At 39.5% G+C, this 15,403-nt stretch overlaps 1 protein-coding gene across 1 annotated transcript in view; it reads right to left on the bottom strand.

Annotated features, from left to right (window-relative positions):
- LOC124619202 (WW domain-binding protein 4) overlaps nt 1–15,403 on the bottom strand; it is a 118,640-nt gene that overhangs the window by 24,652 nt on the left and 78,585 nt on the right. Inside the window, exon 2 of the mRNA XM_047145421.1 lies at nt 3,161–3,233. Within this exon, the coding sequence (XP_047001377.1) occupies nt 3,161–3,233 (73 nt within the window). The remainder of the gene's footprint in view (nt 1–3,160; nt 3,234–15,403) is intronic.

Raw genomic sequence — 15,403 nt, forward strand, 5'->3', positions numbered from 1 at the left:
TCCCTTTACTACTGCTACTCGTTCAGTATCCTGCTATCTCTTTACCTTTAGCTTGCAATGGCAGCAAGTGCACCTGAACTATTGTTGTCGGTGACAGTTTGCTGTTGATTCCAACAAGAACAACTGTACCATTGAACTGTTCACAGCAACACTCTCTCTGCCATACCTTCACATTCACTACACCTGTTACACAGTTTTCTGCTAACGTTGATATTACTCTATACTCATCTGACCAGAAATCCTTGTTTTCTGTCCATTTCACTTCACTGATCTCAACTACATCTAGATTGAGCCTTTGCATTTCCCTCCTCCAATTTTCTAGCTTACCTACCATGTTCAAGCTTCTGACATTCCATGCCCTAACTCATAGAATGTTATCCTTTCATTGGTTATTCAATCTTTTTCTCACAGTCACCCTCCCCTTGGCAGCCCCTCCTGGAGATCCAAATGGGAAACTATCCTGGAATCTTTTTGGTTGGGCTTGGGTTGTTTGGGGGAAGAGACCAAACTGTAAGGTCATCGGTCTTATCGGATTAGGGTAGGATAGGAAAGGAAGTCAATCGTGCCCTTTCAAAGGAATCATCCCGGCGTTTGCCTGGAGTTATTTAGGAAAATAATGGAAAACCTAAATCAGAATGGCTGGATGTGGGATTGAACCGCCGTCCTCCCAAATGCGAGTCCAGTGTGCTAACCACGGCACCACCTCGCTCGGTCCGGAATCTTTTGCCAATGGAGAGATCATCACGACATTTTTTTGAATTACAGACCACATGTCCTGTGGACACACATTATGTGTCTTTGATGCAGTGGTTTCCATTGCCTTCTGCATCCTCATGCCATTGATCATTGCTGGTTCTTCTGCCTTTAGGGGTAGTTTCAAACCCCAAAAGCAAGAGAGTGCCCTGAATCTCTGTCTGCGCCTCCACTCTCTTTGACATGTGACTCCTTATGCTGGAAGTCTTTGGCTGCCAATGCTGATTATCATTCAAAATTTAAGCGGAGGTGGAATTTGAACCCAGGACCTAGTGACGTTTTGATTACTAACTAAAGATGCTACCCCTACATGGGGACAAGGATAAGATACATGGAATGTCCTTCAGTATTTGCTGATCTGCTTGGGACCAGTTTAAATTTATAATGTGTATTGTAAGACACCTCTACATGCTAGATGAAGAAGCTATTCATCAGATAGTGGGACATATGTGGGCAGCAATATATTGATCAACTTATGGACTGAATACCAAGAAGGATTTAAGCATGTTACAATGGATTGGTTGGAACAACATGGTATTGAATGTTAGTCAATAGCAGATTCTGATTTCATGGTACGCAAAAAATGTGTACTTCCAAATAGATGGCCTTGATTTTGGTTATTGTTTTGTTTTTATTTGTCAGTAATTTTTTATATTTATTTTTATTTTCATAACAATTGTTCTCTCATTCTTCGCTCCCCTTGACTCTAAGACTTCACATGTTTGCAGATATGCGTTAAGGGACTGTGCCCGATGCGGAGGCGAGTGAGGAAAACCTCATCCCGCCTGCACGACTGGTAGGGCGTACGCCATGGCCGCGTGGTGGCCTTGACCAAACGCAGCTTATTTTCACCGACTGCCAGCCACTCCTCTTCCCATTGACACAACACGAAAATGCAAAAAGGAGGTAACAGCATGGAGGGGGACGGCACATTCAACAACTTGAGGGAGGGAACATGCATCTTTGGCAGCCACATCCGCCAGTTCGTTTCCCCTAATACCCACGTGCCCCGGCACCCAGCAGAAAGAAACCTCCTTCCCCTGCCGTTGCAGGTGGAGTAGGCATCATGGATGTTCTGGATGACCGTATCCGCTGGGTACAAGTGTTGTATGGTCTGAAGGGCACTCAGGGAGTCAGAACAGATGAGAAACTTAAGACTGGGAATACATCTCATCTGCTCCAATGCCCGCAAGATCGCAAACAATTCGGCATCAAAGATGGTAAACGCCGCAGTAAGCTGTAACTTGACGACTCGATCAGGGAAAACAACAGCACAACCATCAGAGTCCCCCTGTTTAGAGCCATCCGTAAATACTGGTACATGGTCTGGATGCTGGTTTAAAATATCGTAAAATAAGGACGTAAAAACAAAAGCAAGAGTGCAGCTCCTCCGGTACTCTGACAAGTCTAAAAGGATGCTGGGCCTCTGGAGCAACCAGGGAGGCAGGCAGGTAAAACCCTGGAGTTGGGGTGCCACACACTCCATACCAAGGGACTCAAGCAAATGCTTGGCACAAATCCCAAATGGCCTCGTTGCCCTGGGACGACTGGAAAAGAGACGTTCCATAGGCGATCAGGCAATGGTAGGGTATGGAGGGAAGGTAGGACAGGCAAGGAATTGACACACTCGTCGCACCATGAGGAGTTTCCGCCGGATGGCGAGCGGCGGTTCCCCTGCCTCAGCACACAGGAGTTTGTTTGTTTTGATACCATATTGGCTTATTAACACATTGTTTCCTTGTTTAATAGTTTAAATGCAGAAAATAAATACTGAAGTCTCCCCAAAAAACCATTCAACTTAGTACCCACTAACCTGTACTCCATGTGACTGGCATTTTTTTAAATTTTTTTTTTAATACAGAAACCATCCCTCCCTTTTCCTTTATATCTACAATAGCATGATATTAGCTTATGCCCCTCAACATGTAAATATTCAGTATCAGTGATTCCAAAATACTTGCCTAATAAGCATAACACTAACACTGGTATTCCACTTCTCTTTCATTTTCCTGTATTGGTACTACAAGTTTAACACATTAGTTTATGAAGCTTCATACTAAGTACACAAAAGGTGACAAATACTTGATAGGCAACAATAAGTCAGACAGTACAACGGTAAATTAAGGCAACTACATGTATTAAAATTGCCTGATACTGACAACCACACCACTTATTTACTTATTTTTCTCTCTCTTTTCTCCAGCTTGCAACTGAAAAATTCACTTGTTAAATTGTGGTTTTTATTGATGAACTCTGTGTCAAGAAAATGACATTATTTGCTAATGTGAAAAATTTAATGGAATTGTTACACAAAACAATATTTTTAAATAATTACAAAATTTGATCTTTGCTTTCAGACAAAGGAAAAAATATATTTCCCAAAATAGTATGACAATTCCATACTTACAGGTTTGTTATCTGCAATCCAGCATTTACAAAATTTACAGAACTTCTTTGCTTGTGATTTCCAGTAATCAGCCCTAAAATAAAGAAGAAATGACATACAGAAAATGAAGATGCAAAAAATAATGTAGCACATAAGCAAAAGAATTAAATTTTATAAGAAGTGGAAAATACAGCAATTCATACGAGTACTTATATCCCATAAAGAAAAATGTTACACCTTTCCTCTCTGAACTCAAACTTGGTTCTCTGCATTGAACATCAGTTCAAATGAGTGCTTACACTAAGACAACTATCCTATCCGCCCTTATAGTGATTACATAAATTTAAAATGTCCTTATTATTACCACCCCCCCATGAACCATGGACCTTGCCGTTGGTGGGGAGGCTTGCGTGCCTCAGCGATACAGATGGCCGTACCGTAGGTGCAACCACAACGGAGGGGTATCTGTTGAGAGGCCACACAAACATGTGGCTCCTTAAGAGGGGCAGCAGCCTTTTCAGTAGTTGCAGGGGCAACAGTCTGGATGATTGACTGATCTGGCCTTGTAACATTAACCAAAACGGCCTTGCTGTGCTGGTACTGCGAACGGCTGAAAGCAAGGGGAAACTACAGCCGTAATTTTTCCCGAGGACATGCAGCTTTACTGTATGATTAAATGATGATGGCGTCCTCTTGGGTAAAATATTCCAGAGGTAAAATAGTCCCCCATTCGGATCTCCAGGTGGAGACTACTCAAGAGGACGTCGTTATCAGGAGAAAGAAAACTGGCGTTCTATGGATCGGAGCGTGGAATGTCAGATCCCTTAATTGGGCAAGTAGGTTAGAAAATTTAAAAAGGGAAATGGATAGGTTAAAGTTAGATATAGTGGGAATTAGTGAAGTTCGGTGGCAGGAGGAACAAGACTTTTGGTCAGGTGATTACAGGTTTATAAATACAAAATCAAATAGGGGTAATGCAGGAGTAGGTTTAATAATGAATAAAAAAATAGGAGTGCTGGTTAGCTACTACAAACAGCATAGTGAACGCATTATTGTGGCCAAGATAGACACAAAGCCCATGCCTACTACAGTAGTACAAGTTTATATGCCAACTATCTCTGCAGATAATGAAGAAATAGATGAAATGTATGACGATATAAAAGAAATTATTCAGTGAAGGGAGACGAAAATTTAATAGTCATGGGTGACTGGAATTCGTCAGTAGGAAAAGGGAGAGAAGGAAACATAGTAGGTGAATATGGATTGGGGGGAAGAAATGAAAGAGGAAGCCGCCTTGTAGAATTTTGCACAGAGCATAACTTAATCATAGCTAACACCTGGTTCAGGAATCATAAAAGAAGGTTGTATACCTGGAAGAATCCTGGAGATACTAAAAGGTATCAGATAGATTATATAATGGTAAGACAGAGATTTAGTAACCAGGTTTTAAATTGTAAGACATTTCCAGGGGCAGATGTGGATTCTGAGCACAATCTATTGGTTATGAACTGCAGATTGAAACTGAAGAAACTGCAAAAAGGTGGGAATTTAAGGAGATGGGACCTGGATAAACTGAAAGAACCAGAGGTTGTACAAAGTTTCAGGGAGAGCATAAGGGAACAATTGACAGGAATGGGGGAAGGAAATACAGCAGAAGAAGAATGGGTAGCTCTGAGGGATGAAGTAGTGAAGGCAGCAGACGATCAAGTAGGTAAAAAGACGAGGGCTAATAGAAATCCTTGGGTAACAGAAGAAATATTGAATTTAATTGATGAAAGGAGAAAATATAAAAATACAGTAAATCAAGCAGGCAAAAAGGATTACAAACGTCTGAAAAATGAGATCAACAGGAAGTGCAAAATGGCTAAGCAGGGATGGCTAGAGGACAAATGTAAGGATGTAGAGGCTTGTCTCACTAGGGGAAAGATAGATACTGCCTACAGGAAAATTAAAGAGACCTTTGGAGAGAAGAGAACCACTTGTATGAATATCAAGAGCTCAGATGGCAACCCAGTTCTAAGCAAAGAAGGGAAGGCAGAAAGGTGGAATGAGTATATAGAGGGTTTATACAAGGGCGATGTACTTGAGGATAATATTATGGAAATGGAAGAGGATGTAGATGGGAGATAAGATACTGCGTAAAGAGTTTCACAGAGAACTGAAAGACCTGAGTCGAAACAAGGCCCCGGGAGTAGACAACATTCCATTAGAACTACTGATGGCCTTGGGAGAGCCAGTCATGACAAAACTCTACCATCTTGAGAGCAAGATGTATAAGACAGGCAAAATACCATCAGACTTCAAGAAGAATATAATAATTCCAATCCCAAAGAAAGCAGGTGTTGACAGATGTGAAAATTACCGAACTATCAGTTTAATAAGTCACAGCTGCAAAATACTAACGCGAATTCTTTACAGACGAATGGAAAAACTGGTAGAAGCCTTACGACTTATCTTTGAAGAAAGATTAAGAAAAGGCAAACCTACATTTCTAGCATTTGTAGACTTAGAGAAAGCTTTTGACAATGTTGACTGGAATACTCTCTTTCAAATTCTGAAGGTGGCAGGGGTAAAATACAGGGAGCGAAAGGCTATTTACAATTTGTACAGAAACCAGATGGCAATTATAAGAGTCGAGGGACATGAAAGGGAAGCAGTGGTTGGGAAGCGAGTGAGACAGGGTTGTAGCCTCTCCCCGATGTTATTCAATCTGTATATTGAGCAAGCAGTAAAGGAAACAAAAGAAAAATTCGGAGTAGGTATTAAAATTCATGGAGAAGAAGTAAAGACTTTGAGGTTCGCCGATGACATTGTAATTGTGTCAGAGACAGCAAAGGACTTGGAAGAGCATTTGAACGGAATGGACAGTGTCTTGAAAGGAGGATATAAGATGAACATCAACAAAAGCAAAATGAGGATAATGGAATGTAGTCAAATTAAATCGGGTGATCCTGAGGGAATTATATTAGGAAATGAGACACTTAAAGTAGTAAAGGAGTTTTGCTATTTAGGGAGTAAAATAACTGATGATGGTCGAAGTAGAGAGGATATAAAATGTAGACTGGCAATGGCAAAGAAATCGTTTCTGAAGAAGAGAAATTTGTTAACATCGAGTATAGATTTAAGTGTCAGGAAGTCGTTTCTGAAAGTATTTGTATGGAGTGTAGCCATGTATGGAAGTGAAACATGGACGATAACTAGTTTGGACAAGAAGAGAATAGAAGCTTTCGAAACGTGGTGCTACAGAAGAATGCTGAAGATAAGGTGGGTAGATCACATAACTAATGAGGAGGTATTGAATAGGATTGGGGAGAAGAGAAGTTTGTGGCACAACTTGACTAGAAGAAGGGATTGGTTGGTAGGACATGTTTTGAGGCATCAAGGGATCACAAATTTACCATTGGAGGGCAGCGTGGAGGGTAAAAATCATAGAGGGAGACCAAGAGATGAATACACTAAGCAGATTCAGAAGGATGTAGGTTGCAGTAAGTACTGGGAAAGGAAGAAGCTTGCACAGGATAGAGTAGCATGGAGAGCTGCATCAAACCAGTCTCAGGACTGAAGACCACAACAACAACATATTATTACCATCCCTACCATTTCATCTGCTTCCCTTTCTCTCTGTCTTTACAACCCATCACATAGTATATTACTATCCAAACAGTGTGTGTGGCCCATGTACATTTTTATTGCTCCCTAAGATTTTTCATTTCCATACACCAACAGAATAGTTGATCGAACACTGATCATACATGCACCTAGTGGAGCAATGCATAAAGGAAGGATCCTCCACGGTATTCCATTTTCAAATGTTCCTTCACTTATGAAGAAGCAGATGCACAGGCCCAATTCATTTTCTCTCACCACTGCAAAGATGAGTGACATATATGCTGCTGTCAGTGGTATTGAGAAACAGCTAAAATCACTAAAACAGGCCTCCAGGACTTTATGGGATACCTGTCATGTTCTATACAGAATCTGCACCTGAGTTAGCTTCCACTTAAACCATAATACACCACAGAGCCCTGGAACAAAAAGCTGTGCCCAGTGACTGGACAAACGGACTGGGCACACCTGTCTAAAAGAATGACAGCAGACGTGATCAACAAAACTACTACCCATTCCCTTTTATGTCCGTTTGTTATAATATCTTAAAACATGTCCTGTACTCAAATAAATTATATGTTTTGAAGAGATATACCAAACAGCACAGATCCTAAAAACATTGATTATGTGAACCTCAGCTTGCTCTTTTCTCATGCGACATCCTGAAAGCCATGAGTCAATGCAGTCAACTAGAAGCTGTATTTCTTGACTGCTAAAAAGCATTGGACTCAGTATGACACCACACATGTTGTTGAAGGTATGTAGGGGGTAACAAATGAAATTTGAGACTGGATTGAGGATTTCTTATAGGGAGGATGCAGCAGGTTACCTTGGAGGGAGAGTCATTGACAGATGTAGAGGTGCTCCCCACAGTAGTGTGTTGGGACGCTTGTTGTTGATGCTGTATGTGAATCACCTTGCAGACAATACCAATAGTAAAGTCAGACTTTTCACAGCCGAAGCAGTTATTAATAGTGAAGTACTTGACTTGATTTGATTTGATTTATTATTGGTCCTGTAGATCATACAATTTGTACAGCAAAGCACATCGTGATATAGGACAAGTCAATTTGAAAAATTATGTTAAGATGGTATATGACGAGAGATGACAGTAGTGGTACATAACTCACATAGCAGAATATACATAGGATATATAGACAAAACATAAAAAAGGTGGTGTGTGATGAGAGATGACGGTGGTGCATACTGCACATAGCAGAATACATATAAGAGATACAGACAGAATATGAGTAGCAAACAATAATGAAATTATCTTACTAAGTAGAAATATGTACAAGTGAATATACAGTTTATTTCAAGTAATTAAAATATTGTGGTACATAGTTCACATAGCAGAATACATATATGAGATACAGACAGAATACAGATAAGATATAATAATTAAATTATCTTACTAAGCAGAAACATCTACAACTGAATAAACAGCTTATTGTAAGTAATTAAAATTTTGTTTCAAGAACTTCATGTACAGAATATAATCAGTGATTTAGTAGCAATTCCTTTAATTTAGTTCTCATTATTTTTGGGTTTTTGCTTGTTTTTATGTCTGTTGGGAGGTGCTTTTATATTTTAATGCCCATACATTTAACCCCATTTGCATATAATTTTGTGTTGTGGGTTATAATTTGTAACTGTGTTTTGTTTCTGGTGTCACGTGTGTGGCGGTCTGCATTTCTGTCGAGGGCGTCCAAGTGCTGTACTGTTAAACAAGCTAGTTCCAATATTTAGAGGCATGGCAGTGGCAGGATTTTTAGCTGTTGAAATAGTGGTTTACAGTGTTCAGTTCTTTTTTTTCATTTCATTATTCTCACTACTTGTTTTTGTAACTTGAAAATTGTGAGAGAATCAGAGCTCTTTCCCCAGAAGATTTGGTCATAGCTCAAGACAGACTCAGACAGGGCATGGTACACCAGCTTCAAGGTATCTACACTGTCTGTGTCTTTTAATGATTGTAATAGATAGCAGGTTTTACTAAGCTTTTGTGACAATGCCTCAATATGTGGTTTCCAATTTAGTGTGTTACTGATGGTAAGTCCAAGAAATTTGGTGTCCTGCCTGTACGTAATGTCATCTTTGCCAATAACTATAACTGCATTGAAGGGGGTTAGATTTTGTCTAGTATGGAAGTTCATACTTACAGTTTTTTGAGTACTTATGAGTAGTCTATTTGTTTCAAAACATGATTGTAAATGACAAGTAGTTTCATTAACCGCATCTTGCAATGTGTCACCTCTACTGGTTATCAGGATATTTGTATCTTCCGCATACAGAAAGGAGCTGGCATTTGGTATGTGTTCTGGGAGATCATTTATGAACAATATGAAAAGAACAGGGCCAAGGACAGATCCTTGAGCGATGCCATTTGTTGTATGTAGTATATCTGTTTGATAAAAGCTGCACCAATATTCAGTTAGATCTTTATAAGGTTTCAGAGTGGTGCAAATATTGGCAATTTGCTTTAAATCATCAGAAAAATAAAGGTACAACATCAATGACTCAGAATTAGAATTCAGTAATTCATACAAATATTTAGATCAAACAATTTGTAGAGATACAAAGAGGTATGATCTTATAGGCTCAGTCGTGGGAAAGAAAGGTGACATACTCCAGTTCACTGGCAGGATACTAGGAAAATGCTGTCAGTCTTCACAGGAGACTGCTTACACAACACTTGTGCATCCCACCTTGGAACATTGCTGAAATATGTGGGACCCATACGTAATAGGACTAACTGGGGATATTGAATGTATGCAAAGAAGCATAGCACAAATGGTCACATGTTTGTCTGATTATATATATGGCAGACTAGTTACAAAAATTCAAGAACCAATACTAAGAGAAGGATCTAGAGATATTATTCGTTCCCTGATATACTGCTTCTGTAAGGGCCATGAAGACAAAATATAGACTAATTACAGCACACAGAGAGGCTTTCAAGAAGTCATGTTTTGCACACTTTACACATGACTGGAATAGGTAGAAATCCTGAGATGTGGTATCATGCTAAGTAATCTCTGCCATAAACTTCACAGTAGTTGGCAGAGTAGCATGTAGATATATCCTGCTAATGGCAAAAGTGTTAGTTACATCAGATATCCCAAAAGTCAATTGAACGTTTTATTTAATTTCTGTGCTTTCTAACTGATGTAAAGTATAAAATCAGCACTTCCAAATCTGATCAAATATTTCCAGCCTACTTTGAGTCATAAGAATGACTTAAACAGTGTTGAACAATCAGTGGCATTACACTGATGTAATGTCAACAGCCATCTCCAGTGCTTAATAATTAAGAGAATGTTGGATGCTCAGATCTGAGTGCTTTTTATAAGCATTTTACCTTAAATGGTATGTTGCGAAAAGGGCATGAAAAGACATGATAGTATGTCCAAAACTATGCATTATATTTTTATTTGTATACACCACCTCACAGGAAAACATTACTGCAACAGGTCAAAAAAGTATCACCTTTTTTTCTTTACAGAAACAAACACGGTCAGAAAAATAAATGAAACATTTTAGATAGGTAATCAATATGGTACATCTGTTGATATGTAACTGAGCTTGTTAGCACTAAACTGGAAAGAGGAGATGGATAGAGAAGATCCTGCCCCCCATAAAAAGCCTAGGAGATTGGTTGGTGCCTAGGTGACTTATCACTCAAATTAAGGTCTCATCATATCATTTTTGTTCATCTCTGCAGATTCCACAGAATAATCTATTAGCGTTTTCTGCGAGAAATTGCTGGCAATTTTAATGCAGTTAGTTGGGGAGCCTTGTAATAAGTGCAAGAATAGTAATAGTGTAAGGAAAAGTCGTGGAATTTGATACAGATTGCGAAAGTTATATACAACAGGATTATAAACTTTCTTAACAAACACAACCTGATGTTCGAAAATCAAAATGAATTACTAAAAGGTAAATCAACTAGCACTGCAGCTGCTCAACTAATTGAAGAGGTGTTAGGGGGTATCGAAAGCAAGGAACATGTGGCAGGTGTATACCTAGACCTGGAAAAAGCCTTTGATTGTGTGAACGTTGACATCCTATTAGACAAGCTATGGAACATGGACATTAGAGGCGCTACTTATGACCTAATACAGTGTTATATGAGCAATAGAAAACAGTTTGTTCTACTTAAAACGGAAAGTGGTGTCTACAAATCAGAGATCACTCGCATAAAATATGGCGTGCCCCAGGGCTCGGTGTTGGGCCCCCTTCTGTTCTTGATCTATATAAATGATATTAAATACTGTACTATAAATTCCAAAATTGTTCTGTATGCCGATGACAAGTCCATTGTATGTAAAAAGGAATCATGTAATGAACTAGATGCCGAGTGTAATAATGTGACAGAAGAAATAGTTCAGTTTTTTAATGAAAGCCACTTAAATGTAAGCACCAGTAAAACATGTTTGATGGAGTTTCACAAAAGTAGTTTGAATAATGAAATTAAATTATACATGGGCAACGAATTGGTAAAGAAAGAGTCTAGTGTAAAATTCTTTGGCTTAACAATCCAAAGCAACCTGAAATGGGACACACATATTGACTTCCTAGTAACTAAGTTGTCAAAAAATATATTTTCAATCAGTACCATGAGCAAGTTCTGTAGAGACACCATAGTCCTAAAGACTGCATACCATGCTCTTTTCTCCTCTCACTTGAACTATGGTATTGAAATTTGGGGGGCAACAACCAAAGCTAATCTAGATAAGCTACTCATTCTTCATAAAAGGGGTGTGAGAATAATCTGTGGAGCAAAAATGGGGAATCTTGTCGCAACTTGTTTCCAAAATCAGAGGTGTTAACTGTTATAAACACATACATTCTAAAAGCCATATTGCTTGTGAAAAGACTGCACCCAAACACTTACTCAGATTTCCACCAGTACAATACTAGAAATAAAGAAAGATTTTACATTGGCAGCCACAGAACAGCACTTTATGAAAAGGGGCCTCAGTACGCAGGTATAAAATTAGCTAATGCACTGCCTAGTGCAGTCATGGCTCTTCCTACAATTAAACTGAAACATCAGCTTAAGAAATTTTTAGTAAAACACCCTTTCTACACATTAGAAGAGTACCATACTTATATGAGGAACAACAAATGCTTTGTGAAATTATGTGAATAGAAATCAGTTAACATCTTATTGCAATTTTGTTGTAAATTAATGACGTATTCAGAACAATGTGTCTTGTGCATTGTACAAATAACTTTAATCATTACTGTTTCTTTGTACATGTGCAGTGTACCATTCGATGTTGAATAAAATTATTATTATTATTATTATTATTATTAACATGAACTATCTCATCTCTTTTCTGAGGTTATTCATCTGTTCCTCAGGAGGGAAGGGAAATGGGTCGATACTTGCGCTGGTGCAAATGATTAGACTATAACATACACACAAAGATCTCAAGCTCCAGGCGGACGAAGGATAAAGCCCACATTTGCTCAAACGTTCAAAAAGTTGTGTACGAAACATAACTGCTCAGGGCCACTACAGTGTTGCTGAAAGGCATCACGTAACTTTAAAACATGAGTACCACCTCATAATAGGCTTCAACAATGAGAATTAGGGGAAGGTAATCACGTAATGAAGGGGCGAAAATACTCCGCCAGTTCTTGGCGGACGTAACGTTAAGAAGTGGAGAAGCACTACAATGTTGCGCAACCAAACGGAACGCGAGGCCAAGCCGATCGTCAAACAAAACAGCGGGCCCAATATCAGCGCTCTGTGGTAGCGGGGCTTTGCTCGCGCTTCTTCTGCAAAAATAGAAGCTAAAACGGTGCCTGAAACTCTGAACAATGGGTAGTTGAGATTGATTTTTGTCGCGAGACTGTTAAAAATAAAGCAGCCCGGGAGAGGGGCAATGTAACTGCCCGCCGCTTCAACCTATGGTCCGAGGGTCCACACAACTCTTCTCTCTGTTGCTGCAATGTCTTGCCTCCTTTCTAATATCCCTCGCAGTCTTGAGAACGGGTCGTATATTTGTTTCTGATACAGATACTTTAAAATCGGACTCGATTTCTAAGGCGTTGTTAATAATCACTTAAAAATGCGGTGTTTATAGACCGTAATGGCAAAGGAAAATATCTACGGTATGGCATACCAAAAATAATTGCAACCCCGTTAAAATACGAAAATCAGATCTAACCTGATTAATATACAGATGAATGGAAATGAAAAGCGAAACTCTTGTTACGAGACGATTAGGTTGGCTTTGGGAAAGGAAAAGGTACCGAAGAGCCATTTCTAATAACGGAAGCAAGATTTAAGAAGCAGAAGTAAAGCTGCGAGGACGGGGCGTGAGTCGTGCTTGGGTAGCTCAGGCGGTAGAGCACTTGCCCGCGAAAGGCAAAGGTCCCGAGTTCGAGTCTCGGTCCGGCACACAGTTTTAATCTGCCAGGAAGTTTCATATCAGCGCACACTCCGCTGCAGAGTGCAAATCTCATTCAAGGTTTAAGAAAAACCGAGACACTTTCGTAGCATTTGTCGACAAAGAAAAACCGCTAGACAATATAAAAGATGTTAGAAATTCTGAAGAAGACAGGACGAAGCTAAGGGGAAGCACGGGTGAAAACCAGGAGGGCAAATTAGGAATGAAAAACCATGAGCGAAATGTTCGAATTAGAAAGGGTGTAATACAGGAATCTTCAAACACCCATTGTCACTCTGTAGATCGAAGAAGCAACAGTAGGTATGAAAGAAAGGGTCAGGAGTGGGATTAAAATTCAGGATGAAAAGATATCAATGATAAGGTTTTCTAATGATACTGACATCCTCGAAAAAATGTGAGGTACAATTGCATGCGCTGTTGAACGGAATGAACGGTCTAATGAGCACCCAAGAAAGATGGAAGTAGCGAGGAGTAGCAGGAACAAAATTAGACAATATACCATCAAAACAGGGAACAACGAAGTGTAGGAATTTCGTTACTTCGGAAGCCAAACAACACATGACGGACGAAGCAACGAAGACATAAAATGCGGTCTAGCACACGCAGAGGACATTCCTCGCCAAAAGAAATCGACTGCCTCTCAGTATATTTACTCCTTAATGAAATTTGTCCCAAATAATATATCTCTTTTTCCAACAAACAGCTCAGTTGATACATACAATACCAGGAACAAAAGTGATCTGCACGAGGACTTAAAAGCACTTACTTTAGTTCAAAAAGGGGTCCACTACTCAGGAACACTCATCTTCAATAATTTGACAGCAAACATAAGAAATTTAGTTACAAATAAAGATCAGTTTAAAAGGAGCCTGAAAGACTTACTAGTGGCCAACTCCTTCTACTCAATTGACGATTTTTTAATAGAAACAAATGATTATTGTATATACTCATACTATTAGTATTGTTATTTCAGCTTAAAAGTAATTGACATGTTCCACATCCACGAGGATCTCCTCAGCACGGATCTATGGAACGAAAAACTAATCTAATCTAACTACAGTCCTATTAAAATTACTTGATAGTTCACAATCCACGCGTTAGAGCTGGTTTCCTCCAAATAGAGCGCTCAACGTCACGCTTGAACCGTTCGCCGTTGCCAAACTGCCACAACCCCCCCCCCCCCCCCCCCGACACACACACACACACACACACACACACACACACACACACACACACACACAAACGACGCCTGTGAAACACATACGCTTCATACAGAGTACTAGCCGAACACTACGGATCATTCGGCACAAGACGTGATTTAGCGTTACATATAAGTTATTATATTCACAGAGATCGGAAGGCCGCAGTTCATGGTTGCCACCGGGCCACAGAGTCATATGCAGCTATCTACCGATGTGAATTAGCGTAACGTAGCGGTTAGCGGATACACCTGATGTGTAAAAAGTCGTACGATTGAATCTCGTCAAATGCAGCGATTTTTTATTTCTAAATCTAATAAAAAATAGCTTTGATAATTAAAAGTTAAGCAATAACAGCCTCCGGTCGCAAAAATGAGGTCAGTTTGACCTAGGTCTCGGCCACTTGTAAGAGTGCCTTCATCAGAAATAAAACATTTAAAGAGGCCTATAACATAAGTACAAAGTTTTAGGGAACATTTTTTATAAGTGTAAGTATTGACTAGCAGTATAAAAAGAAAAGATATAGTACTTACATGTCACGTATAAAACAAACATCAAGCGATAAAGCTTAGTCACAATTTTTTTTTAAAACAGAAAACATAGAATGGAAGACACTATGGGCTGCTCACATGTCTAGCAGCGGTAGCATCAGACTTCTATGTTTTCTATTTTAAAAATTTTGTGATGGCGAGGTACTCCCCGACCAGCAAGATCCCCACATCTGTCCCCGATAAACCATGTGTGAGAATAGCTCGGACGCAAACTGTGTCCCTGTACCAGTATCCAGGTCTAGTTACAATAGCTGTGTGCCATTTCGCCCGAGAGAGGGAACAACCCCCTTCCCAACCATATCAGCTTAGGTATCCAGGCCAGAAGGGGTTACAACTTCATAGTGGTAAGGTCTTTGTAAATTTGACTCGATATTGTAAGCAATTAAATAGCATCATATAGCCTCTTAACATCTGAAGTTTCATTTCGTTTCATCTTCCCATTCTCGGTTCGTCTTTTTTTTATTTTTTATTTTTTTTATTTTACCA

This window comes from Schistocerca americana, chromosome 6 (assembly GCF_021461395.2).
Source record: "Schistocerca americana isolate TAMUIC-IGC-003095 chromosome 6, iqSchAmer2.1, whole genome shotgun sequence".
NCBI classification, from domain to species: Eukaryota; Metazoa; Arthropoda; class Insecta; order Orthoptera; family Acrididae; genus Schistocerca; species Schistocerca americana.